The following is a 27,369-nucleotide window of genomic DNA, read 5'->3' on the forward strand; positions in this document are numbered from 1 at the left end:
GTATAAAACAATATAAAAATTATTAGAATGAAAAAAAAATAGAAGAGACGAGAGATTAGTGAAGGTGAAAAAGAAAAAACAAAAGAGTTGAATGATTAGAGAAGAAGATGTGCGATAAAAACGAAACTGAAATAGAGAATATTTGCATAGAAATGAGAAAGTGAAAAAGAAAGAATATAAGAGAGTAGAGATTATAGAAAAAGAGAGAAGATGTATGTGGCAAAGAATGCGTGATAATGCTATTAGAGATTTGAGAAGATCGGGACTAAAATCTTGTGTGTAAGGATGAGAAAATTATTCATAATCATAAGGTTAAGGTATTATAAATTTAAGTTTGGGTTGGATGTGAGTTAAGTAAAAGTTAGGTTGTAACATAATGCGGTTTGATTCGGTTTGGTTCGGTTTACAAAATACAAACCGCAAACCAAACCGAACAGTGCGGTTTTGTTAAAAGATGACTCAAACTAATCCGAACCAAATGCGGTTTTTTGCGGTTTCGGTTTAGTTTGGTTTGGTTTGGTTTGCGGTTTTCTATTGGGTTGGTTTGGTTTTGATCACCCCTACTTTTCAATACCCTTTATATGTTTTCTTTATAAATAAATCATAATGTATACTACTCTCTCCATTCCATAATAAGTTGTCTATTTAGAATAAAATGATGTTTTAAAATGAATGACTCATTTTATTTTTTAATACATTATTCTCTTATTTTTAACCACTTTTTTTAATCTATATGAAATAGTGGGCTGAGTCACTCATTATGGGACGGAGGGAGAACCTTACAACTATAATTTTTCTCTAGAACTACAATACAAAGTCCATGGAAGACTGATATCACTTTTATTAACAAAATTGAGTATGAAATTTTGTGTGTGAATTTATATTGATGATACCGTCTTTGGTAATACTAGTAATTTTTCATATAAGGAGTTTTTTTATATGATCAATAATGAATTTGAGATGTTTATGATGGGAGAGTTGTGATACTTTCTTGGAGTGCATAAATTAAAGAATGAGACCTTCATCAATTAAACAAAATATTACAAAAAATTACTAATTAAAGAGATTTAACATGGATAAAGGCAAATCAATCTCAACCCTTATGAGTATGTCATGTATTTTAGTCAAGGACGGAGATGGAAAGGCGGTAGACGAGAGAAAACACCATGTTATAATATACTCTCTCTTTTATCTTACTACTTCTCATCTTGATATCATGTTTGCCATCTGTTTGTGTGTTTGTTTTCAAGCAATCCTCAAATAATCTCACCTCACTAAAATAAAATGCATTATGAGGTATCTTACTAGCACATTGGATAGAAAAAATTAAGTAGTACTTGTAAAATTTAGTTGGGTACTCTGATTTCGCTGGTGCAACTTGGATAGAAAAATTTATGTAGTACATGTCGTTTTCTTGGGAACTCGCTTGTCTTTTGACATAGTAAGAAATAAGTAAATGTTATGTTACCCATAATCGAAAAAGAATATGTTCTTGTGAGTAGTTATTGTGCGCAAGTTATCTAGATAAAACAACAATTAAATTACTATGGAGTTAATCTCAAAACTATCACGATAAAATACAACACTAACATCATAAATCTCACAAAAAATCTGGTACTTCACTATCGTACTAAGCACATTGAGGTTAGGAACCATTTTACTAGAGATTGTGTAAAAAAAGGAATTGTATAATTGAGTTTGTGTCATCATTTAATTGTTGGAAAAATAACAAACATAAAGAAAAAAGAGGAAAACAATAACAACACAAGAGATTAACGTGGAAACTCCAAAACCGGAGAAAAAACCTCAGTCGTTGTCAATAGACAATTAGAGAATAAAACTATGTGTAAATTGTTACTACACATAATATACCCTCAAATATGCCAGTACACCCACACCCTCCAAAACAAATACTTAACTATATCTCACAACACTCTAATACAAGAGCATAAGAGAACAAAGAAAGTCAAATACAAGCTTAAAGTGTTTTTGAGTGGTGCATCTTGTAACGAAGAATTTGAATCCTTTATATAGCCTTGGACTCCCTCTTCCTTCACAAAATTAAGTGGTGTGGGACTTCTTCAACATATATACTTTCAACCAAATCCAACAATCTCCACCTTGATTGAAAATAAAACGTAAACTTTCATTGTCTTCACCGACAATCATACTCCACCATAAAGAGTATCAACATGTATATTTTTAACCAATCTCATAAATCTCCACCTTGATTGAAAATAATACATCAACTTTCATTGTCTTCACCGACAATCATACTCCACCATAAAGAGTATCAACATGTATATTTTTAACCAATCTCATCAATCTCCACCTTGATTAAAAATAATACATCAACTTTCATTGTCTTCACCGACAATCATACTCCACCATAAAGAGTATAGTCACTCGAAGCTACACCACTCCAAAATTTTCACATTGTATTCACCGACAATCATAATTTTAAAACTATCATACTCTTTCATGAAGAATATATTTCACTTGAAGATAAACCACTTCAAGAAATTCACATTGTCATCACCGACAATAATATACTTTATCATGAAGAATAAATTTCACTTGAAGCTAAACCACTACAAGAATTTTCACATGCCGAAAACCAGGTTGAAAACTTTATGGTGTAACTTCCTTGTTGGCAGGAAGCTCTTCAACCACCGATATAATCTTGCACCTTGTGTAATCTTGATTTTATCAACACACCTTTGACTGGAACTTTCCACAAGTCAAAAAATGATTCTTCCATCAATTTTCTCTAACCCAAACTGCACAGCGGAACTTATGACTACAACTCGACAACTCTTTCACAACACCACCCTTCTTTTCTGACTTGGAAGATCAGACAAAGCTGCAACCACATAGCATACTAAGAACTCATATCCCCGGATCGAACCAAAAGCTCTGATACCAGTTGTTGGAAAAAAATAACAAACATAGAGAAAAAATAGGAACACAATAACAACACAAGAGATTAACGTGGAAACTCCAAAACTGGAGAAAAAACCACGGCTGTTGTCAATAGACAACCAGAGAATAACACTATGTGTAAATTGTTACAACACATAATATACCCTCAAATATCCTAGGCCCCCAGTACACCCACACCCTCCAAAACAAATATTTAACTACATCTCACAACACTCTAATACAAGAGCATAAGAGATCAAAGAAAGTCATATACAAGCTTAAAGTACTTTTGAGTGGTGCATCTTGTAACGAAGAATTTGAATCCTTTATATAGCCTTGGATTCCCTCTTCCTTCACAAAATTAAGCGATGTGGGACTTCTTCAACATATATATTTTCAACCAAACCCAACATTAATCAAATGGAAGATGCTTTTATAAAACATTTGACTAAAGCAAATTTCTTTTTCATAAGAACTAAGTTAGGAATCTTAAATCAATCATGCATAGATTAATCTGCTCTCTCTCTCTCTCTCTCTCTCTCTCTCTCTCTCTCTATATATATATATATATATATATATATATATATATATATATATATATATATATATATATATATATATATATATATATATATATTAAAGATGTTTAATAGAAGATCATTTGTGCTCAAAGCACCAAAAGAGACTTGAGTGTGTTGAAAGAAGTGCATTGGTAGAGGAGATCGAAACATGCATTGGAGAAACCTAATGATGCAGTTGAGGAACACAATGGTGGAGGAATTAGGTGCTATTTACTGTTTTTTTTTGTATTAATCGAGTATAATATACATGTAAATGTAGAAACTAATTCTTCAAGTCGGATAGAATTATAATGGATAATAAAGCTCTTCTCCATAAAAAATTTAACACTATTACATGTTTAAGGCTAAATACAAACCCTTAACTTCTGATTTAAATTTGAAAAGATCATTTACCATCTCATTAGAATGTTATTTAATTTTCAAGTATATATTCTGTGTAGTTTTTATGTTGTTGAGAAACTCTTTATTTGTTTATTATATATTTTTCCATTAAAAAACAAGTTATTATACTAGACATAAATGTTTTATGACGTAGTATACATACTAACATTAAAGTTACAAAAATAGTAAAGTATTTGATGTCTATTCCACTAGCTGTATAGGCCGTCCATTATTATTTGAAATAATGGACACGGTAATGATAACGAGATAAATACTATTCTATTTCAAAAGTGTGAAATTCGTTCTCTTTTTTACAATTTAACATCAAAATAATTTTATGTTGCGTTAAGCTTTTTTTACCACTCATTAACTTTAATTTAACCTTTTTCTTAGTTTACTAGTATTTCCAAATCTTTACCTTTCTCACGGATACTATTGTTCCATTTATCTTGCGTCCGGAAGAACTTTTACATCATAGTATCGTTTTCATTGAAATCTCATCTTATTCCCAACAATGGAAGCAAACATGATACACACTGTTATATAACGACTCTATTTTTAAAGTATTTAATGACTATTTTATAGACTATTCTTCTTCTACACATCAAAGTAATATTTTTAAAGATATGGTCCAAAATTAAAGATGAATAGTATTCTCAGTAATTTCTTCTTTTATATTACAAAATGCCAATTTAAGATTACATGCATGTTTAACATTAAAACTACGCTAGGGATAGATTCATTCAAATGTCCCGCCTTTAATCTATTTTGAAATTTTTTTACAGACATTTTTTTTATTAGAGAGGACGACCTTAATAGTTTCTATATTCAACGAGCTATATATTCCCTTAAATATTTAGAAGGGTTTTAGGGAATGTTGAAGAAACTAGTGATAAACATTTTTCAGTTTCTTTCCATTACAAATTAATGATTTTTTTTTTAAAATCTTGGTATCCGGGCTTGCGACCGACTAATAATTATTAAAACCAATAAAAACTAGTCATTTAAACCAATTAAAAATGACCTAAATTGATTCTCAAATATGTAATTCCTTGATGAGTGTATTGCTTCACATCCAGAAGGGGAAGGAGATGTATTGTGTTGTCAATTTATCCCATAGATTCTTTATTTCAATGTACTACTCAGAAGCATCCCTCCACAAGATCTTCCTATACATCTAGAATTCTCATGAAAAATAATAGTCTGAGCTATTAAAATAAACTATAAAAAAAAAAACTTTTACATGAAACTAAAAAAAAAAAAAAACTTTAGAATACATTAAAGCATATAGTTATTTATTCTGGTGATATAGAATTGGTAACAAATGGTAGTTCAAAATATGATCTATACAATTTCAAGGTTTTTAGATAACAACCTCAGATTTAAAAAATAGTAGAATGAAGCAAGGAGATGGATTATTGTAGTCAACTAAAATTTGCTTGTTACCAACAAAAAAAAAATTGCTTCTCCTCTAACTTAATGTGGCTCAAACTATAATCTATGTTTACATCTTGATATAAGAAAAATTTCATAGAAAAACCATTTTCTAGTGTATATTTGGAATAGTTCACACTAGCTCATTGCAAAGGTAAAATCAAATTTTAGTGTAAAATGCAGAGAAGAATAAATAGTCGAATGTACTCTCCACGAAAGTGCTCTTGATACCATCGTATGAATAAATGATAAATTTTATCTATAATATAAGAAAAATTGTTGTTCTATAAATCACAAAATATTTTTTTGTTAGCTTAGTCTAAATTAATAATTTGGGAGCAAAAAATATCTTTTTTTGATTTTTTTTCAACTCACTTTTCACTTTTTACTTTTCTGAATTCAAATCCTTATTTTCTCATCTTTTTTCACTTCTCTTTTTTGTTTATATAAAAGTACTCCCTCCGTCTCATAATAAGTGTCCCATTTGTAGTTTTTCCTTGTCTCAAATTAATTGTCCTTTTACAATTCCAATGCATCAATCATTATTATTTTTCCACTATTATACCCCTATTTATTAACTTTCACGTTATTCAACTACTATTGATAGGGGTATTCTAGTAAATGACATTAACTTTTTTACTAAAACCAACACATCCAATCATTTTCTTAAAAACCGCGCATTACTCAAATGGGACACTTATTATGAGACGGAGGGAGTAGAAAATAAAAAACAAAGAATTATAATTCAACAATAACAATTAAAATGATTTTTTTTGAAAATCTATGCTAATAACAATACATCAATATAAATAATTCAATATGAAAACAAATTATAATTAATTTAATATTAAAATAAATTATGCTTAATATCAATATATATATATATATATATATATATATATATATATATATATTAACTAATTTAATAAAAATATTAATATGATCACTTTAAATAATTGTTAATTTAAATTTAAAATAGTATTTAATTTTTAAAACTTTAGTAATTGAATATTAATAACGAAGAAATATAATTTGAAATAATTATTATTTTAAGATACAATATTTTTTAATAAAATAATAATAATTTTAGTTTTAAAAAATTATTTCAATTAAAATGAATTTAAAAATATACTTGAAAAGGTATGTTATTGAATAAAATACAAAATATTATTATATTAATGTATGTCATTAATGAAGTTTATACAATTAAAATATTGTTTGCAAAATTAAATATTAAAAAAATCCTAAGTTATTGATGTCTTTTATTGATTTAAATATTTTTATATACGAAAATTTACTATTGTTTCAGATATTTTTCTAGATGATACCTAAACATAAATAATATTTGTATACAAAAAAAATTTATTATTAATTTAAATATTTTTATATATGAAAGATGGTATTTATTATGATCCAAAAGTGATATACAGAAAAAAATTAATTATTTAGTTAAATATTTTATATACAAAAAAATTTATTATTAATTTAATTTTTTTAAACCTTCTATTAAAAATAAATGTGCATATCAAATCAAAACTCGTGCGTATTGCACGGGTTTATCACTGGATGATGGAACCATACAATAAATTTATATAGAGATACATAGACACCATTGTATATAATGTGTATGAGCAAGTGGAATATAAATCTCTCTAACAAATTCTAACAAATTTAACTAATAAATATAACTAACTTGTATATGAACAAAGTGGTTAAGCTTAAGCTATATATTATTAGTGTATGAATTATTCTTTTTGAGTTAATGATTTTTTGAACGGACATCCATTATTAGGATACCTACGCAAGAAACATGAGTTTGATGCAAAATAAAAGAATCCCATCAAAGAAGAAAAAAGTATATTATATGGCCTTGGAATATCACAAAAAAATGTAATGGAGATGTCAAAAGCATTAAACAATGGTGGTGTGGTTGTTATATTGTATTTTAAACCAATTATAATTTGAGCCCTAGGGTCGGGCCTAGGATGAAAACGTGTCATTCTATGTTTCTTTATTCGTTTCTTGGACAAAACTTCACTCCAATGGAATTGCACTATGAAGTACTACTAATAATACTAATGGAGTATTATTTTGGGTTCATAGGATGTAGCACAAAGCTTAAGCATTTTATATTATGTCATCGAATGTGTTATTATAACTAATTATTATGTGCACATGCAATGAATACATGCGTATGTGCATATCAATGGGGTTGTTAAGATTTTTTCTGAAGTAGTATTTTATTCTGTAGAATTAAATTAATATCTTTCTAAATTTAAACTCGAGAGAGAAAATAATTGAGATATTGAAAATACGATATGTTGCTCATTAAGCAACTTAATCCATATTTTTTTTAGTTTAAATTTAGCTCATTAGAGTCAACTTTTGTTTTTACTGGAGAATAAAATTGAGCTAATGTAGACCCAATGAAGAATTTGAAGTAGTTCCTTAAAAATTACTAGTAGTGCTCTAATATTTTTATCGCATGAAGGGCAAAACACATGTACGATTGATTCTAAAGGAGGAACAACAAATCTTCATGCGATCCTTTTAACAAAAAAGGCCACTCGGTTAAGTTGATTTGTGGGATGACCCAAGTGTGATGATGATAATTAAAGTTTTATTTTCCACCTTTCTATATTTTTAGAAGTCATTATAAAATTTAAAATATTTTTCAAATTTCAAAATCTATAGCATGTTTTTAAACTTTTGGATTGAAGAATCTTAAAACATGAAGAAGTTATCTCTAGAACATAATCACAACAACAATCCAGACTCATTTTACTATATGGAACCGATTACATGAATTAACTTATGGTTTAATGTTCTATTTAAGATAATGCTTCTATCTAAGTAATTGATTTCGTGATCTTTCTTAATAATTTCTATTATAAATTTACCTTTAATTATTTGACTCACCTCCATCTGATCTATTATCCTTACCATATAATCTACAGTTCTTCTCTCTACATCTCAAATCATCTAAGTCTATTTTCCACTATCTTTTTATAATATATGTGAAAGTCCAACACTCTCTCGTAATCTTGTTCTTAGTTTTCTTATACTTTTTCCAAGTTTCAACATTTTTACTCTAAACTTACGTTAAAACATTCTCATTCTACCACCACAATGTTTTATCCCTAAGTCCAAAATCTATTGATTCTCTCAACATCTCTTTAGCTACTTTCTAATATCTTGGGTCATCTTATTCCACATTATTGGACATGTGACTTCAAACACAATATAGGTGAATTATGGATGTTTGAAAACTATTGATTGAAAATAAATCTTTGAGAAAATAAGAGTTTAAAATCATTTATAAAACAAACAAAGAAATAAGCAGCGGAATAAAGAAGAAGATGGAAAAACAGGAAAAAAAATAACTTAAATGTAAAAGAGATAACGTAAAGAGAAAGACACCAGTAAATTATAGAGGTTCGATCTAAATGAAAGTGACCTAATACTCTCGCAATGAATTCTTCTTGAGGGTTTCCACTATCTTGAGAACTTTTAATAGGATATGTTCATGAACCTCCTTTTTTTAAGGATGTGAAGTTTAATGACCAACTTCCAACAAAACTTGAAGTTTTGACTGGCTAGCCTCTAAACCAAGATGGAGTTTTATATTGGATATCCTCCGAATCGAGATTGAGTTTTACACATGTTAATTTTGAACCAAGATGAGATTTTACACGGGGTGATCTTGAATGGACAGAGGTTTTACACTGGGTTGAGCTAAGAAACCTTTGTGAAGATTTTGCTAGCGAAACTTCACGAACTAAATGAGAGCTTTTGTAGTAGACAAAACTCACGAACCAAATAAAGACTTCCTAATACAAACCCTAAACCAAGCGTTTCTGATAGTTTAAATAGCAATCAAGAAATTCTCATAAAAGATAATTTACTCAAGAGATTATACATTCTTGAGTAAATTAAAAAATGTCCATTACTCATAATAATGATTCTCACTAAGTATAAGAACACTGTCAAAGCACTAAGACAAGATACAAGGGAGAAAAAAGAGAGATTTATTGAAAAATATTAGAGAGTGAGAAAGTAGGATTAAATATCATTTTTTGAGTTATTTGAAATGGTAAAGGAGGTATACATTTACAACCCATAGCCTGGTATAAATTTGAAAATAATCTATGGGCTATATAATTATCATAATCAATTAGCCTAATCAATAATCACACCCCCAAAATGGATTTTTTTTGTTTCTAGATGTTTCTAATCATTAAGAGACTTGTTCCAATCAACTTTAGGTGTTACAAATATAAATAATTGATTACGATAATATGGCTAATATATTATTCACTTATAAACATATTTCTACTTGATCAGACAATTCCCTAATCAATTAGATAACCTTAAAAACATTGTTATGTGGCTTTAACAAATCAAGAAAAGTTACTCAAAGGTTTTAAGTGTGTGTTTAATTTTGCCTTAGTAATTCTATAAATACGCTTTTACCTTTACAAGACTCTGGTCACTCATAGAGACACGGCTAGTCGGGCTTTCACACTTTCTTTCTTTCATAACTCTGAAGCTTTAGATTCCTTTTTCAGCTACACTGATAATATAAGCACTTCAGTAAAACCTTGAATCTTTTACTTGAAGGGGTTTGAGATATATTTAATTTAATCACCATCATCAGAGAGTTGGAAAAATTTTACCACCAACTTTAACAGGCATTAGCGTCATCGTCATCAAAACATCAAGACAGTCAACAACATTAAGATCATTCTTATAGCAGTAGCTTTATTATATCTATACTTGCAAGCACAAATCTCCACATTCTCCTCCTTTTTGAAGATGAGAATGCATCTGTCAAGAAAGTGGTGAAAGAGAAAACAAAGAGATAAATTTTGGAGTGGCTAAACTCTTCCTCACATGAGTAGAGAGAATACTTTACTCCCTCTGAGAGAATCGGTTGCACCTATAATTGTCATTTGTATATTGACAGCAGTGACATGCTCCTAAGAAACTTTTTTTTGGTCAAGTGTCACTAGAAAGAGAACCTAAAGTATTTCGGAACTGGGGTATTCTAGATCTCATTAGAGAAAGGATGTGGATTAAAATCCTTTATGTCTTCTAGCTGTTAATTGTCTTGTCGTTGTTGTTGCTAGAGGTTCTAAGCGATTGTTTGTAGGGTATGATTTTGGCGACATAATTCCTCCGTAGCGGTTTGCACCTCTATTAGGGCTTTTTGGTCGCCATTAGTGGATGTAACTCTTGTGCCCACCATCATGACACAATGGTTAGGTTAACTGAAAGCTTTTGAAAAAGGTGTGGTCCAAGAATGTTTTACCGGATCCCATAGTGTGCGCCAACTGTACTTGTGGTGAGTATAATAGTAGTGAAATTACCTGTGATATACCTAGCAAGAGATCTTTAAGATTGGGATATGTAAATCAATGATATATATGACATAATCTCTTAGGTAGCCTTTGTCACCAAATAAAGTGAGATGAGTCTTTAGCCTACTATCTTGCTTATGAGTCTTATGACCGCGTTCCACAAGGAAGCGTGGTGATGAATCATTCCTCAAAATATAGCGAGGCATAGTTAGCGAATTTTATGAATCGTGGGGCTACATTATCAATTATGAATTACATAATTATACACAGCTAAAAAGTATGACATACGACTCATCCTTAAAGATATAGCATAATGTGACTAACTCGACTAAAAAACTCGTGTTTAACATTGTCATACCTTTTAAGACCTATTTCATCTCACATGATTATATAAATTTGGACCAAAATTGTTGACATTATATAAATTTGGACCGTAAAATTAATAAAGTTGCCGATCAAAATTGCACCCATTAAACTTGAGAGATAAAATGGCAAAAATAAAAATAAAATAAAACTAAAAAAGTCAAAACATTTGAGAAACTTGATTGTTATTTTTATGTGAGATTTGTGTGTGTGTGTGTGGGGGTATTATGAATGCTAAAATAACTCTCTGATTAATTAATGATTAGAATTTGTTTTTAATATTTTGATTATGAAAACTTTGAAAATTGCCTTAGACGTGGTGGGACCTTATTTTCAGGTCTCTCTAATCTTCTGAAAAATATTATTATTCCAATAGAACCCTAGTGCAAGTTTCTGATCCTAAATTCTCAATTAGGGTTCATCAATCTTCCCCCTTTTGTTTAAATTCCTGAAAACCAAACACAAATAGTCGAAGTAGTTTATTCAGTAGTTTGATTGTTTTCTCAGCAATGGCAAAAGCTTGCAAATCGCAAGAAGAAGTTGCGATTGAAGCAATCAATCATGCCTTGAAAGCTCTTCGGAAACGCCATTTGCTCGAAGAAGCCGCTCACGCTCCTGCTATTCTCGCACTATCAAAACCCATCGTTATCCAGGTACCTTTTATAACAACATTCATGTTAATTTTTTAGGGATTATTATCATCTTATTTATTAATCTAAAAAAAAATCCTTTTTTTTTGTTTCCTTTATCGTATGGTTATAAGAAATTAGTTCAATAATCGGTTCCAATAGAATAGTGCTTAATGGGTATTGATTTTGTTGTTTGGAATTTGGATAATTGCTTATGTGTTACAATAGGAAAGTTTTTGTTTTTTTTATTTGTTTAATTAAGTGTTGTATTTATTTTCTTGAAGGGCTCTGAATGGAAAGAGAAAACAGAGAACTTGGAATTGGAACTTCAGCAATGCTATAAAGCTCAATCTCGGTTGTCCGAGCAACTTGTCACGGAAGTAGCTGAGTCCAGAGTTTCAAAATCTTTGCTTCAAGAGAAAGAAACTGCAATCGCTGATATGCAGAAGGAGTTAACAGAATTGAGGTTGCTTAATATTACAGCCACTAATATTTATTTAACTTTTAGGTTTGTGATAAATTACGGTGACTGAAGTTAATGTTACGAATTGTAGGGATGAGTGCGCTCAATTAAAGACAGATTTGGAACAAAAGGTTAAAGAAGTAGAATTAGTTGTGTGTGAGAATTCAGAACTTAAATCTCAACTGAAGGAGGTGACTATTACAGCCAATAAAGCTGAAGCTGAAAATAAGATGTTGATTGACCGCTGGATGTTAGAAAAAATGAAGGATGCTGAACGACTAAATGAGGTATACACCATCTTATATTCTCATCCATTATACAAGTTTTGAACTAGATATTACTATTGAATATTCTGTGTGAATGGATTTGGCTTTCACAAGTTGTGAAATCTTGATGAAAATATTCTTTCGGTGGAAGTTTTCAATCATCACTTATAGGAGAAAAAAAGTTGAAATCATTTTACAATCTCTACCCCAATTTTTTTAAATAGAATTCTTGTTGCATATAATTTTGAATACCTACCTGTGTTGCGGATACAATTCCACTAACAATTCAGTTTCTATTTCTTTAGGCAAATGCACTGTACGAAGACATGGTTCAGCGGCTAAGAGCTAGTGGTCTAGAACAACTTGCAAGGGAACAGGTAGATGGAATTGTTCGGCGAAGTGAAGAAGGTGCTGAATTCTTTTCAGAGTCGAACATCCCTTCCATGTGCAAATACAGGCTAAATGCACATGAAGGAGGTTGTGCATCCTTATTGTTTGAGTACAATTCTAGTAAATTGATTACTGGGGGACAGGATCGTTCAGTTAAAGTGTGGGATACAAATACAGGATCCGTAAGCTCTAATCTTCATGGCTGCCTTGGCTCAGTATTGGATCTTGCTATCACACATGATAATCGATCTGTTATTGCTGCAAGCAGCTCAAATAATTTGTATGTATGGGATCTGAACTCGGGCCGGGTCCGTCATACCCTTACTGGACATTCAGATAAAGTTTGCGCTGTTGATGTCAGCAAGGTTTCAAGTCGTCATGTTGTCAGTGCAGGTTATGACCGTACAATAAAAGTTTGGGACTTGATGAAAGGTTATTGCACGAATACAATCATGTTTCACAGCAACTGCAATGCTCTTTGCTTCAGCACAGACGGGCAGACCATATTCTCTGGACATGTCGATGGTAACCTCCGTTTATGGGACATTCAGTCCGGAAGACTATTAAGCGAGGTTGCTGCGCATTCGCTTGCCGTCACATCAATATCCCTTTCTCGAAACGGAAACATTGCATTGACAAGTGGAAGGGATAATTTGCACAATTTGTTTGATGTTCGAACGCTGGAAGTTTGCGGCACATTAAGAGCTTCAGGAAACAAAGTAGCTTCTAATTGGAGTCGATCATGTATCAGCCCAGACAACAATCACGTTGCTGCTGGGTCTGCTGATGGATCTGTTCATATATGGTCAATATCTAAAGGTGACATAGTGAGTACTCTGAAGGAGCATACTTCTTCGGTTCTCTGTTCTAGTTGGAGTGGAATGGGAAAACCTTTAGCGTCAGCTGACAGGAATGGGATTGTTTCCATCTGGTCATAATCGTGGTGCGGTAAAACTCAACTATACGGTTTTTAAATTGGCTGGCTAAATTTTATTGAACTGTTCCATGTTTATACACGACACCAATCAAATTTTTGATATAATGTATATATTAACTCTTAAAAAAGGTACTTTTATTTAGGCTAGTCTTTCTCAATATCTCAAGGGAAGCATGAATGACAGTAATGTGCAATGAAGCTCTATTGTAATACAAATAGAGTTGGAAAAGGTTGATTAATAAATCACCGGGTCCTGATACTTGTTATTATTACAAGTCACATTTCTATGGAGAAATATAACTACGTATAGTTTCATCCATGTAAACCAGTACACTTATTTGATGGTATTCTGTTAAACTGTATGTTGAACTGTAACCTTTTGCATGGTATTCTGTTAAACTGTATCATTTTGCATTCTATTGAACTGTAATCTTTTGCATGGTATTCTGCTAAATCTTTTGCATGGTATTCTGCCAAACTGTATGTAACCTTTTGCATGCACCTCTGGTATCTCTGTTCGGAACTAAAACATTGCCATAGGGAGATACGGAATGTAATACTCACCAAATAATCTGTCGGTTGATTTTACATTTTTAAGTATTGATTCTCTTGGGGACTTGGATCCTCGCCTTCCCTTTTTCTTTCCATTCCTCTAGGCCCTCTCCATCTCTTTCTTAATCTTATTCTCTCTCTTTATTATAAAATTATTTTTGCTTTAGAGATAGATTGTGAGATTAAGAAGCCTATGTTTGACAACAAGTTGAAATACTGCTGCTGCGTGTTCAATGTTGTTTTCAGCGTGATTTTAGAAAACTAATAAGAGTAGCTTCTGCTCATCGTGGACTTAAACATGAGTTTGGATTTTCAATGTTGTTTTCAGCGTGATTTTAGAAAACTAATAAGAGTAGCTTCTGCTCATCGTGGACTTAAACATGAGTTTGGATTAGGATGAATAAAATTGATTTTGATAGAATTGAATTTAATAATATTGATTTTAATAGAATTGAGTTTAACATGTTTGGATATATTTAAGTAAAAGTGACTTGAAAAACAAACTTAAGTGTGAAAATCACGTTTAAACTTTGAAATTATAAATTTTAGTTTCAAGTAAAATCAATTCTATTTTAGAACAATCACGCACCTCAAAATCACAAACTTGCTATAAGAGAGATATAGAGGAAGGAGAGAAATTGAGAGAAAAAAGAGTGGAGAGGATTCAAAGTGATTATGTAATTATACAAGTTTACTAACACAACACTTTATTACAATGGTTAGTTGGGGTTGGTTGTAAATACACATGTTGAAGAAGTTCTACATCGTCTAATTTTGTAAAGGAATAAGGAGTTTAAGGTTATATAAAAGATTCAAGTTTTTCGTTATAGGATGCATTAGTCAAAAGCACTTTAAATATACATTAGACTTTTTATATTTTCTCTTATACTTTTGTGTTAGAGTGTTGTAAGGGGTAGTTAAATATTTTTTGTATAGTGCGTTGTATTAGGGCATTGAGTTGGTTGAGGGTAGTCTACGTGTTGTAACAATTTTCACATAGTTTTATTTGCTGGTTGTCATTCAATAACGGTCGTGATTTTTTTTCTTCAGTTTCTGGTTGTCATTTAATAACGGTTGTGGTTTTTTTCTTCAGTTTTGGAGTTTCTGAGTTAAATTCTTGTGTTGTTATTGTGTTTCTCTTTTTCTCTATGCATTTATTTTTCCTAATAATTGGTATAAAGAGCTTTGGTTTTGTTGGGTATAAATTTTTTAGTATGCTCTGTGGTTGCAGTTTTGTCAGATCTTCCACTTCAAAAAAGAAATTTTATTCTCTGTGCTGTTTGGGAAAATTTATTGCTGCAAGAAAGGTTTTGGCTGCAATGTCAAGTTTTTTCAAGTGCAATGAAGATTGACTTAGAGAAATTTGACGGAAGAATCAATTTTGTATTGTGGAAAATTCAAGTCAAAGATGTTTTAATACAAGTAGGATTACACAAAGCGTTGAAAGGAAACATTTTCAACATGGGCAACGTGAAGTGGGAGGAATTATAATCGAAAGCTTCAAGTATAATCCACATGTCTTTAACTAAGAATATTCTTGTGAATGTTCTTGGTACGTTGTCAGCCAAATATCTTTGGGAGAAACTTGAAGGGCTATATCAAGGAAAGAGTATATCAAATTGGTTGTTGTTGAAGGAACAATTTCATAGCTTGCGTATGGGTGAACATACACAAGTATCTGATCATCATGTTTTCAATGGTATTGTTTCTAAATTAGAAACTATTGGAGTCAAGATTGAAGATGAAGATATAACTTTGAAAATCATATGGTCACTTTCATCTTCTTATGAGTATATTAAACCTGTTTTGATACATGGTAAGAAAACCTTGAGTTTTGAAGAAGTTGTTAGTAAAATTATTTTCAAAGAAAGAAGATTGAAGGGTGAGAATAATACTTCATCAAACTCAGTGTTGGTTGCTACATGATGGTCTTATGTGAAGAAAATCAATGAAACGAGTGTGAGATGTTGAAAATATGGAAAGATTGAACATATAAAGTATAAGTGTCCTAATGGAGCAACGTTAGAGAAGGGCTCTGAATCAAATGCTAGCAATGTCTCCCTCGCCGTGAGAGGTGATCTTCTCTAAAAATTGACATATAAAGTATACGTGTTCTGATGGAGCAGCGTTATGGGCTCTGAGTCAAATGCTAGCAATGTCTCCCTCGATGTGGGAGATGATGATCTTCTCTAAAAATTGAGAATTGTGTCCTCGTGACATTTCCGCTGTCATGGAAAAGGACAAGCTATTGCTAGCAGATTAACACATGGACATTGATGTAAAGTGTGTTGTGAGATTTTGTCGATAGTTGAAGAGATTCCTACCAACATGAAAGTCGCACCATAAATTTTCAACCTGATTTTCGACATGTGAAAATTCTTGAAGTGATTTAGCTTCAATTGAAGTATACTCTTCTTTAGGTGGAGGATGATAGGTTTTTAAATTATGATTGTCAATGAAGACAATTGAATTTTTTAAAAGTGGTGTAGCTTCAAGTGACTATACTCTTTATGATGAAGTATAATTGTTAGTGAAGAGAATGAAAATGTATTATTTTCAATCAAGTTGAAAATTATTGGGGTTTGTTGAAAATATACAGAAGTCTCACATCATTTATTTTTATAAAGGATGAGATATTTTAAAACTATGTAAAAGATTCAAGTTCTTTGTTATAAAATGTATGTATTTGACTTTTTATGTTTTTTCTAATACTCTTGTATTAGAGTGTTGTGAGATATAGTTAAATATTTACTTTAGAGAGTGCGAGTACACTCAGTCTTTGGAGTAATTAAGAGTAGTTTATGTACTGTTGTAATAATTTTCACATAGTCTTATTTTTTGTCGTCATTTAACAACTCTCGCGTTTTTTTTTTCACTTTTAAAATTTATACTTTGTAACCAAAAAAATAAAAAAATTCCTGCCTTAAGTTTGTTATTGTGTTTTTTTATGCATTTATTTTCCAAACATTGTTTGGTATATTATTACTTCATATGTAAGTTGAAATTTTCAAATATTGATGCATTTATATTTGAGGAGGGATATTACTCCAAAAGTAAGTTATTAAGACTTACTCTTCGTCATGATCATTGATTCTTTTCAATCTAATGGTTAAAATTAATAAGTAATTAAATGTGGAGAGAGAAAAATAATACTCATTAACTTTAATCATTAGATTGAGAAGAATCAATGATTATAATGAGGAAGATAACTTACTCTTGGAGTAAGAATATCCCTCCTTTTATATTTTATGCATTTTCTAAAGCTACACTTTACACTTTGTAAATTCACGACGACTCATAGTTATTGAAGTATCTAATACAAAATTAAATCAATCATGGATTATTTTGTTGTTGATTAAAATCAATCATGGGTTTAGGAAGTGATTTTATTTTAATTTACTTATCATTAAGTATGATGGAAGAAATTAGAAATGAAGAAGGAGATGGACATGGGTTATTTAATTACTTAGTTTTCTGTTTCTTTTAGTTTTTTTTAATATTATCTTAAAATAGATATCTGTAGTTGAATTAAGTTTTTTTTTTTATATTCCGAATGTTTACTATCTTTATCGACCTCTTCAGAAATGAATAATTGATGATAGTGAAGTATCAACAATTGATTAAGTTGTAGTTTCTTTATCCGACTTTAGCCCATCTTTTTAAAGAAGCTACGGAAGTATAATCAAAGAAGCTCTTCCAATCCAAGTATTTGGGCAAGAAAAAAGGATTGGATATAATAACACTATTCGGGTTTGATTGAAAATATATGTTAAAAAGATTCTACATTGCTTATTTTTGTGAAGGAAGATAGAGTCCAAGACTATATATAGGATTCAAGTTTTTTTTTATAAGATGTACCAGTAAAAAACACTTTAAACTTAGATGATTGTCTATTGACAACATCCATGATTTTTCTTCCATTTTAGAGTTTCCACGTACTTAGCCCCTTTCAATTTAACTAAGACATGCAATTGATCCCTTATCAATATAATATGATATATATTAAATAGTCGGCCGCGAGTTCAAATACCAAGATTTAGAAAAATATAATATGATATATGAAATAGATCATCACAGAATTGACCATACTAGGCAACAATGGCCTACTTGATGATCTTCTTTATCTACAAATGCGATATAATTCAATAATAGGAACTGAGAATATCTGTTTTTCTTTTATTCTCAACTGATAATTTAGGAGAGTCCAACGCATTACGCCAATGCAACTCTTTACTACAAGCAACAAGCAAGCAGCAACGTCACAGTAGAGTCAAAATCCAATTATAATCACTACTACAAAATTCTTTTCTCATATTCCTAAAATCACATCTCTGTTCAATAATTCATGGAAAGTAGAGTTAGAACTTTTGTCCATTTTTCTTTTGCACATGGAACTACACTACCTTTCATAACCCATATCGTGGGTCAGGTTGACGTGCATAAGTCTCGTACGAGTAATATTTAAATTGTTTCGAGTAACATTTTAGTTAGAAACGAGTAATAATATCATAATCCATAAATAATATATGTATTATTTGTACACATCTATTAATTATGAGTAATTATTAATTGTGAGTAATGAGTACACTATTTTGAGTAATATTTACACCATTCAGAATAATATCGAATTTAACCAATCGTTAGTTGGTTCAGTGGTGATTGGCGCTGAACTTGGTAGGGAGAACCATGGTTCGATCCCCCGCAACTGCGATCGGGAGGGGGCTGGAACCACTTGATGCCAGAACTGACCCCCGAACCGGACTAAACCGGTGGTGATATATACCAAAAAAAAAAAAAAAAAAGAATAATATCGAATTTAACTATTTTGAGTAATATATTCATTGTTCTGAGTAATATTTATACTATTTTGAGTAATCTGTATATTATTTTGAATAATAAATATAATACTTTGAGTAATATAAACAATATTTGAATATTTATGCACCGTGCATAAGTATATACCTTATGCAAATCAACACATCCCCGTATCGTCATCTAGGAATAAATGTAGTTAATAATAATTATGATAACGGTTACTTGCAATAATGTCATCCTCTTTCAAGCATTAACATGGTTTAAGGTACTGGCGTGGCGTGTCGCATATAATTTAAAGACAATAACCTAAACGCTATGTTAGTCACATATAATTAATACTAACTTTTTTTTTTTGACAAAATAATTAATACTAACTTATAATATATTTTTCATTAATATCAAATAGCATTTGGATTTATAATTTATAGTGTATGATTTTTTATTTGATTTTACACTTTGTTATTTTATCTCAAATTCATTTTTACCTTTTTTAAATTTAAAATAAATAAAACATTAATATTTTAAGCATACAAAAGATGAGCGAGCGTCACTAAAAGTATTTCATTTATATCATTTTAGATTTATCATATGATTGTACTGATAATTTTACAAAACACTTGGATTATTTCATCTAATATCAATTATTTGTTATAAACTATCTATCATGAGATGAGACACTTCATCTACTATCATTTCATTCCCTATATTATTCTTTTCTATACTTGTCATTAAAAAGTCTTATTTAAATATGAATGGTTTTTAAAAAAATAATTAGATGGGCAAATTTTTAATGATATAATTAATATTTCTTATTAAAATATTTTTATTTATTATAATAGTAAAATATTTTTTAAGGTAAAAGTTAATAAATAAAAGTATAATAATAAAAAATATTATACATTAATATCTATTAAGTCCTAAGAAGGGACACACAAAGAGAAATTAACATCCAAAGATGGACTAGCACCAAAAGAAAGGCTAGCACCTAAGGGCTAGCGTCTGAAGAAAGGTTAGTATTCGAAGAAGGACTAGCAACCAAGGAAGGACTAACACCCAAGGGATGACGCCTGAAGATGAGCTAGTACACAAAAAAGTGTTAGCACTCGAAGAAGAGCCAACAATCAAAGAAGGGTTAACGCCGATAGAATGACTAGTACCTGAAAAAGGGGCAGCACTTAAGGACTATCGCTCCGAAGAAGGGCTAGTACCTAAAGAAGAGATAGCACCCAAAAAAGGGATATCTCCTAAGGGATAACGTTTAAGGGCCATCACCCAAAGGATATCACCCGAGGAGAGGCTAGCACCCAAAGAAGAGCTAGTACTCAAAGAAGGGCTAGCACCTAAAGTATATCACCCAAATATGGGCTAGCACTCAAAGAGGGGTTAGTACGCAAAGAATGACTAGCACCCACATAAGGCGACTGCCAACATTTCTCTCTCAAATAATTAAGAAAAAATGTGTCACACATTCTGGTCCAAAGAGACAATCAAAGGGAGGTGACAAAATTGTCCTCCTTATTAGTGGAGAAGAAATCGCTCCTCACTGAGCGACTTAGGAGGTGGGAATGAAGGAAGTTAACTCGATTTCCTCTCCCATTCAACATCCAAGAGTTCTATAAATACTTCAACATTATAGTTGAGAAACACATTAATTAATTCCACAAAAGATACGCAAACAAAGTCTCTTGCAACCCTAAGCAAGCAGCCTCACATTGTTGCTATTTTAGTAAATACATTTAATATAATTACTTCATTTTCATTTTTGTTACCGTACATTAACTACAAGGAATGTGCTCCCTAGCCACGTGAAATAGTGACGTGATTTTCACGTGTCTAAAATAAACCAGTAGTGACGTGAAATTCACGTCGCAACAAATTTATAATATTAAAAAATAAAAAGTAACGTTAATCAAGGGGGAGAGTCAGAAAGTTTATAAAAAAAATGTTGTGACGTGTAAAACACGTCGCAACTTAAAAAAAAAATTAAAAAACAATTGGCGTCAGATATGCACATGGGGGGAAGTTTGAATTTTTTAAAATTCAGTTGTGACGTGTAAATCACATCGCAACTAAAAATTGCAAAAACCCAAAAACTTTAATGCCAGAGTTGACTGACAAGGAGCACGTGGGCTGGGACGGTATGTTTGTTGCGACGTGAATTTCATTTCGCAACGTGGTGATGTGGAAATCACGTCGCTAAAATGTTTATTCACATTTGCCAAAACACTTCTTTTCCTCTCTCTCGTTCCAGAACACAAACTCTCTTCTTCCTCTCAATCCATTCTCTTCCATTTTCTCTCAAATTTTCTTCTCCCATTCTCTCAAATTCCATCCTCTTCCTTCCCAATTGTAAAATAGTTAAGGTAATTTTCAAATCTTTTTTAATTTTCTGTTATTTTATTTAATATTTTCGTTTTGGTATAATTTATTTCTTTGTGTTTTAAATTTTTTTAGGTGTAATATTTGTGATTGAAGGAGCATTTGAAGAAGATATTTGAAGATTGTTAAAAGATTAATAGAGGAAGATAGAGGTATTTTTGGCATTTTATTTTCTTTAGGTTTTTTTTATTGATGAATGTTAGGTTTGTAGAAAATTAGATTGAAGGTTAAAAAATTGATGAATGTTAGTTTTGTAGAAAATTAGAGTTGGAAATTAGAGTTGAAGGTTAAAAAAATTGATGATTAGAGTTGAAAGTAGATTGTTAAAATAGATTGAATATTGAATTTTGATGATTAGAGATGATGAAAAATTGATGAAATATATTAGGTATAATAAGTTAGTATATTAGGTATAATTGAATTTTGATGATTAGAGATCATAAAAATTGATGAAATATATTAGATATAATAAGTTTGTATATTATAAATAAAATGTTATTAGAAATGAGATATATTAGGTATGTATATTTAAAATAAAATACAATAGAGTAGAATTATATTTTATATTTCTTAAAAGGAATAATAAATTTGTTAAGAACAAAATAGTGTGAAGTAGTATTTTTTAAACAACATTTTAAAAGAATGTTATTACATAGTTATTAAAAAATAATATATTATTTTGTTTTAAAAATGTTTATTATAGTGTGAAGTATATTATCTTGTTTTTAAAAAATAATATAATAATATTTTATTTATAGTTGATATAAGGAAATGTTTAATTATTTACTTATAGTTGATATAAGTAAATGTTTAATTATTTACTTATAGTTGATATAAGTAAATGTTTAATTATTATTACTAAAAAGAGAATGATTGGATATATGTGCAGTATGGAATATTATTTGTATTATCGTAGTTGGATGTACGATAGATTGGAACCAGGAAGACGTGCACTTAAACCTAATTTTATAGAAGGAGTTAACGGGTTTATCACGTGGGCGTTTTTGTATAACTTTAGTTTCTTAATTTTTATATTTTAGAATATTTAGTTTATTGAATTAATTTATAAATTTTATTAATTAATTTTAATATATTTAGTTTATTAATTTAATTATATATATATATATATATATATTTGGTTTTTGCAAAAAAAAATATTAGTGACGTGATTTACATGTCACTAAGTGACATGGAAATCACGTCGCAACTTCATACATATCAATACGTTTTTCATTTACTCCTAGGCAAATTTAGTGACGTGATTTTCATATCACTAGGTAGTGACATGGAAATCACGTCACTAATGAAGATGCTTTTTCTGACCAAATGCTACTACGCCTGCTCTGACTGAAAGTGCATTAATCTCTGGTCCAAATGTTGCGACGTGATTTTAACTTCACTGAATAGTGAAGTGAAAATCACGTCACTAAAAGTTGCCACTTGCCTCCTGCGGCGTAAATGGCTGCGTCGCAAATATTGGTTTGTGAAGTGTTTTTTCTGTTTGTGGCGTGATATTCACGTCACTACTGAGCGTTTTTTTCGTAGTGATTATTATTAGTATTTAATTATATTTTTTAATTAATATTAAATCAAATAGTATATTCATCCAAATCCTACGTCGCACATCACGTAATAGTAAGAAAATAGAATTTGAGTATTAATATAAATAGAGATAAATAGTTTTAGTTTTTTATATAACAACAAAATGTAATCTTTTTGGTGTATTGATGATTTAGGTAGTTGTGTATCTAGAGAGGGTTTTTTATTTTTCTATCAAAAAATAGTTTGTTGAAAAAGTTTGCAATTTTTTTGTCAAAAAATTGTAGTAGAGAGTTTGTAATTTTTCCGTCTAAAAATTATAGTTCAGAGAGAGTTAGCAATTTTTCTGTCTAAAAATTATAATTAGAAAGAGTTTACAATTTTTCCGTTTAAAATTATAATTTAGAGAAGATTTACAATTTCTTTTTTCAAAATTGTAATTTGGAAGATTTGTAATTCTTTTTTTAAAATGACAATTTGTTGGAAGGGTTAGTAATTTTCTCCATGTAATTTACAAGTTGAATTATATTTTTGTGAGTTTTATTTTTGAATTTTTTTCTTTGTTGTATGTTTATGCGTGAGAAAAAATTTATTTTTTTATTTTTGTTATTTTCTCAACAATTAATACTAGAACTAATTTTAAGGAAGTAATTTCACTTTTTAACTTAATTAATTGCTCTCATATTTTGAAAATGCCAACATTAATTGTTGATGCACATAAGAAACTTTTAAATTAAGTTGTTTCCTATCCATTCTTTTAACTTATCTCCCTTAACCCAAGTAACTTTTCATTTCTCTATATAAAGGATTGGAATCCTTTCATATTTTCCATCACGACACAACAAAATGGAAATGAAGAAACTCATGTTTGTTTCGTTATCCCTCGCTTTAATTTTTACAATAGCCAACACCTTTGATTTCAACGAACATGATTTAGAATCAGAGAAAACTTTATGGGATTTGTACGAAAGATGGAGAAGTCACCACACAGTTACTCGAAGCCTTGATGAGAAACATAATCGCTTCAACGTGTTCAAAGCCAATGTTATGCATGTTCACAATACCAATAAATTAGATAAGCCATACAAGCTTAAGTTGAATAGGTTTGCAGACATGACAAACTATGAATTTAGAAGGATCTATGCTGATTCTAAGGTTAGTCATCATAGAATGTTTCGTGGTATGTCACATGAAAATGGAACATTCATGTACAAGAACGTGGAAAATGTTCCTTCTTCAATTGATTGGAGAAAGAAAGGTGCTGTCACGGGCGTAAAAGATCAAGGCCAATGCGGTAAGCAAAATAATTTAAATTTATTGAATAACTAATATGTCTGAACTATTGAACATAGTCTCATTTTCATTTGTTTTGATTGTTGTATAGGTAGTTGTTGGGCGTTTTCGACTATTGTAGCGGTTGAAGGTATAAACCAAATAAAGACACAAAAACTAGTTTCATTATCTGAGCAAGAACTTGTGGATTGTGACACTAAAGAAAATGAAGGATGCAATGGTGGGTTGATGGACTATGCGTTTGAGTTTATTAAACAAAATGGTATAACAACTGAAAGCAATTATCCTTATGCTGCAAAAGATGGAACTTGTGATGTAAAAAAGGTTAGATTTAATGGTTGAGAGAAATACTCTATCTACGGTATTTTATATTTATTAATTGAAATGAAAATTGAAAAGGTAAAGAACACGTAATATCCAAATTAATTTACCAATTTTCATTTAATGTAGGAGGATAAGGCAGTCTCAATTGATGGGTATGAAGATGTGCCTACAAATAATGAAGCTGCATTGCTGAAAGCTGCTGCCAAACAACCTATTTCTGTAGCTATTGATGCTGGGGGATATGATTTCCAGTTATATTCTGAGGTAAATTTTTAACTCTAGTTAACTTAAGGGAGTGTTTAGATTGATAGTGGACATACTTGATTTTGAGAGAATTGAATTTGTTAGAAATGATTTCAACATAATTGAATTTAAAAGGATTGATTTATGTTAGAATACAATCGTATAGAAATGATTGTTATCAATTAATGTTGTTGGGATAGTTTTAACAGAAAAAAAATTTAAAAGAGTTGTAATAAATAATATTTAAAATATTTAGAATTGGTTTTACTAAATTAAAAATTTAAGAATTATAGCTTCTACTAAAATTGTTTTTGGAGGAGGGGAATTAATTTTGGAAAAATATCAACAACAAAAAAAAAATCAATTTTACAAGTTGAAGTGGACTAGAAGTATTTTTGAGACTCATAAAGAGAATCCAAACATGCATTAAACAAAAATAGATGAAAAATGAAGTTTAAATGTATTTTTAATAGTTTTTATTCTGTCTGATTAATGATTTTAAGTCATAACTTTTAAATTTGTATATGCAATCACTCAATTTTTAAAGTTATAGGAAATTTTGCCTCATTCATTAACTTGAGGTGCTTTTACTCACAAGTAGGGGTGAATGAACTTGGCCCGTCATGTTTATTTTGTCTGTATTTTTTTTGTAAAATGTGCCAGAAATTTAGGCTCACACCTTTAATGTGTCAGCCCTACACCGTATTGTTTTTATGCAAGCACAGGTTTTTTCATACAATTTTACAATTTTTTAATTTAAAACTTTCAATGTCTGCGGACCCGCTCTGCCTCACCCTCACTTATTTGCAGGACGGACAAAGATTTTAGGCCTGCATTCTTAAATATGACCGTCCCATACTTTTATTTTCCGAGTTTTAAAAAAAGGGACCGGGACGGACATTGCTACCCCTACTCAAAAGTCACGTTGATTAATGGGATAAAAAAATAGCGAGGGCCTAACAATACATACATATAATTAAATTTATTGGTCCAATTCAATCTTTGAAAGTATTATTCATTCATATTTATATATTAATATAAACAATTTTAAAAATAAAATTTAAAAATATATTATCGCATATTCATTAGTGGCTTGTCAACTTATTATGCAGCCTAACAAGATATGTAATTATTATTTAAAAATTTCAAACTCATAATTGTTTGATAACTTAATTGCCAAAAAAAATTATTTTATAAAAATAAATAAATAGGATGTTGTGAATTCAAATTCACCTTTCTGACAATCTGATATCTGTAATTATTGAATTTCAAATCATGAAAAATATTCGTTAGATGTAGAAATTAAGGAATCAAAGCCATGTTTAAACATAAAATAGAGGATCAAGAGTCCATTTACACTTATTCATCTATCTCTAACTATTTAAACATATTCTAATATAACTATTATGTAATATTTTGGAAATCTATGGATAATATTGGTGTATGGGATTAATGGTTAAGAAAAATATAATTATAATTAATTACAGGGAGTATTTAATGGATACTGTGGCACTGATCTGAATCATGGAGTAGCAATTGTTGGGTATGGTGTAACTCAAGATAAAACAAAATATTGGACAGTGAAGAACTCATGGGGAAGTGAATGGGGAGAACAAGGTTACATTAGAATTCAAAGGGGCATATCTCACAAAGAAGGTCTATGTGGCATAGCTATGGAAGCTTCTTATCCAATCAAAAAATCATCAACCAACCCAACAGAAAGTTCTATTCTTAAAGATGAACTTTAAATGCTGCCATTGCCACACCAAAATTTGTGATACTTCATAATCATTTGTTAATGTAACCATGGAAGTTCTTATGCTAGGATTATGTCACATAAAAAAGAAATAATGTGTGTTTCGATTTGAAGTTTTAAGTTATTTGTATTTTATCTTTTTCTGTTGGAAATAGAAATTTATGTTTATTTTGTGGAAACATTTTTTGTTTTTGTTTTTTAATTTTTTAGAAATACATTGCAAAATTATCTTTTTAAATTCTTTTGTCAAACTATTATTGAGTGATAATGCAGTCAGTTTATTGATGACGTACGTGCCAAGTCCTCCTAAAATTTTAAGAAAAAAAATTAATTTTATTAATTGAAAATAGAAATTTATCTAGTTGATGATATTTTGTATAAAAAAAATTAAAAGTAGTGCACTGTTAGTGTTAGTGTAAACTAGGTTTACACCATCATCCAATAGAATTATAACATCCAACTATGTCATATTAGTATTTTAAAATTAAAAGTGTGACTTAGTTAGATACACGTTCCTGATTGATTGACAGTGTAAAAATATTTTATATTGTCAGTGCATTCTCCTTTTTCTCAAAACAGAATATATTGAGAATTTCTCAAAGGAACTAAACAGCAACAACAATTTCTATGACATCATCAAATATATGGACATTAGAGAATCTCTTCAACTTTCTCTTATGTGTAGGCACCTTCAATGACAAACAGGTCTTGTAACAATTAAAGTATAAACTATAAGTGATTT

At 30.1% G+C, this 27,369-nt stretch overlaps 2 protein-coding genes across 2 annotated transcripts; both read left to right on the forward strand.

Annotated features, from left to right (window-relative positions):
- Positions 1 to 11,342: 11,342 nt before the first annotated feature.
- On the forward strand, positions 11,343 to 14,101 carry LOC131632939 (autophagy-related protein 16-like). Its single transcript, XM_058903654.1, has 4 exons — positions 11,343 to 11,694; positions 11,955 to 12,136; positions 12,225 to 12,420; positions 12,705 to 14,101. Exons 1-4 carry the CDS (start codon positions 11,551 to 11,553, stop codon positions 13,725 to 13,727), a joined length of 1,545 nt encoding a protein of 514 aa, XP_058759637.1. The 5' UTR covers positions 11,343 to 11,550; the 3' UTR covers positions 13,728 to 14,101.
- Positions 14,102 to 23,827: 9,726 nt separating this feature from the next.
- On the forward strand, positions 23,828 to 26,806 carry LOC131632935 (vignain-like). Its single transcript, XM_058903650.1, has 4 exons — positions 23,828 to 24,305; positions 24,396 to 24,628; positions 24,755 to 24,892; positions 26,359 to 26,806. The coding sequence occupies exons 1-4, from the start codon at positions 23,858 to 23,860 to the stop codon at positions 26,617 to 26,619; spliced, it is 1,080 nt and encodes a 359-aa protein (XP_058759633.1). The 5' UTR covers positions 23,828 to 23,857; the 3' UTR covers positions 26,620 to 26,806.
- Positions 26,807 to 27,369: the final 563 nt, after the last annotated feature.

The sequence above is a fragment of the Vicia villosa genome, unplaced genomic scaffold, assembly GCF_029867415.1.
Source record: "Vicia villosa cultivar HV-30 ecotype Madison, WI unplaced genomic scaffold, Vvil1.0 ctg.001053F_1_1_1, whole genome shotgun sequence".
Lineage (NCBI taxonomy): Eukaryota > Viridiplantae > Streptophyta > Magnoliopsida > Fabales > Fabaceae > Vicia > Vicia villosa.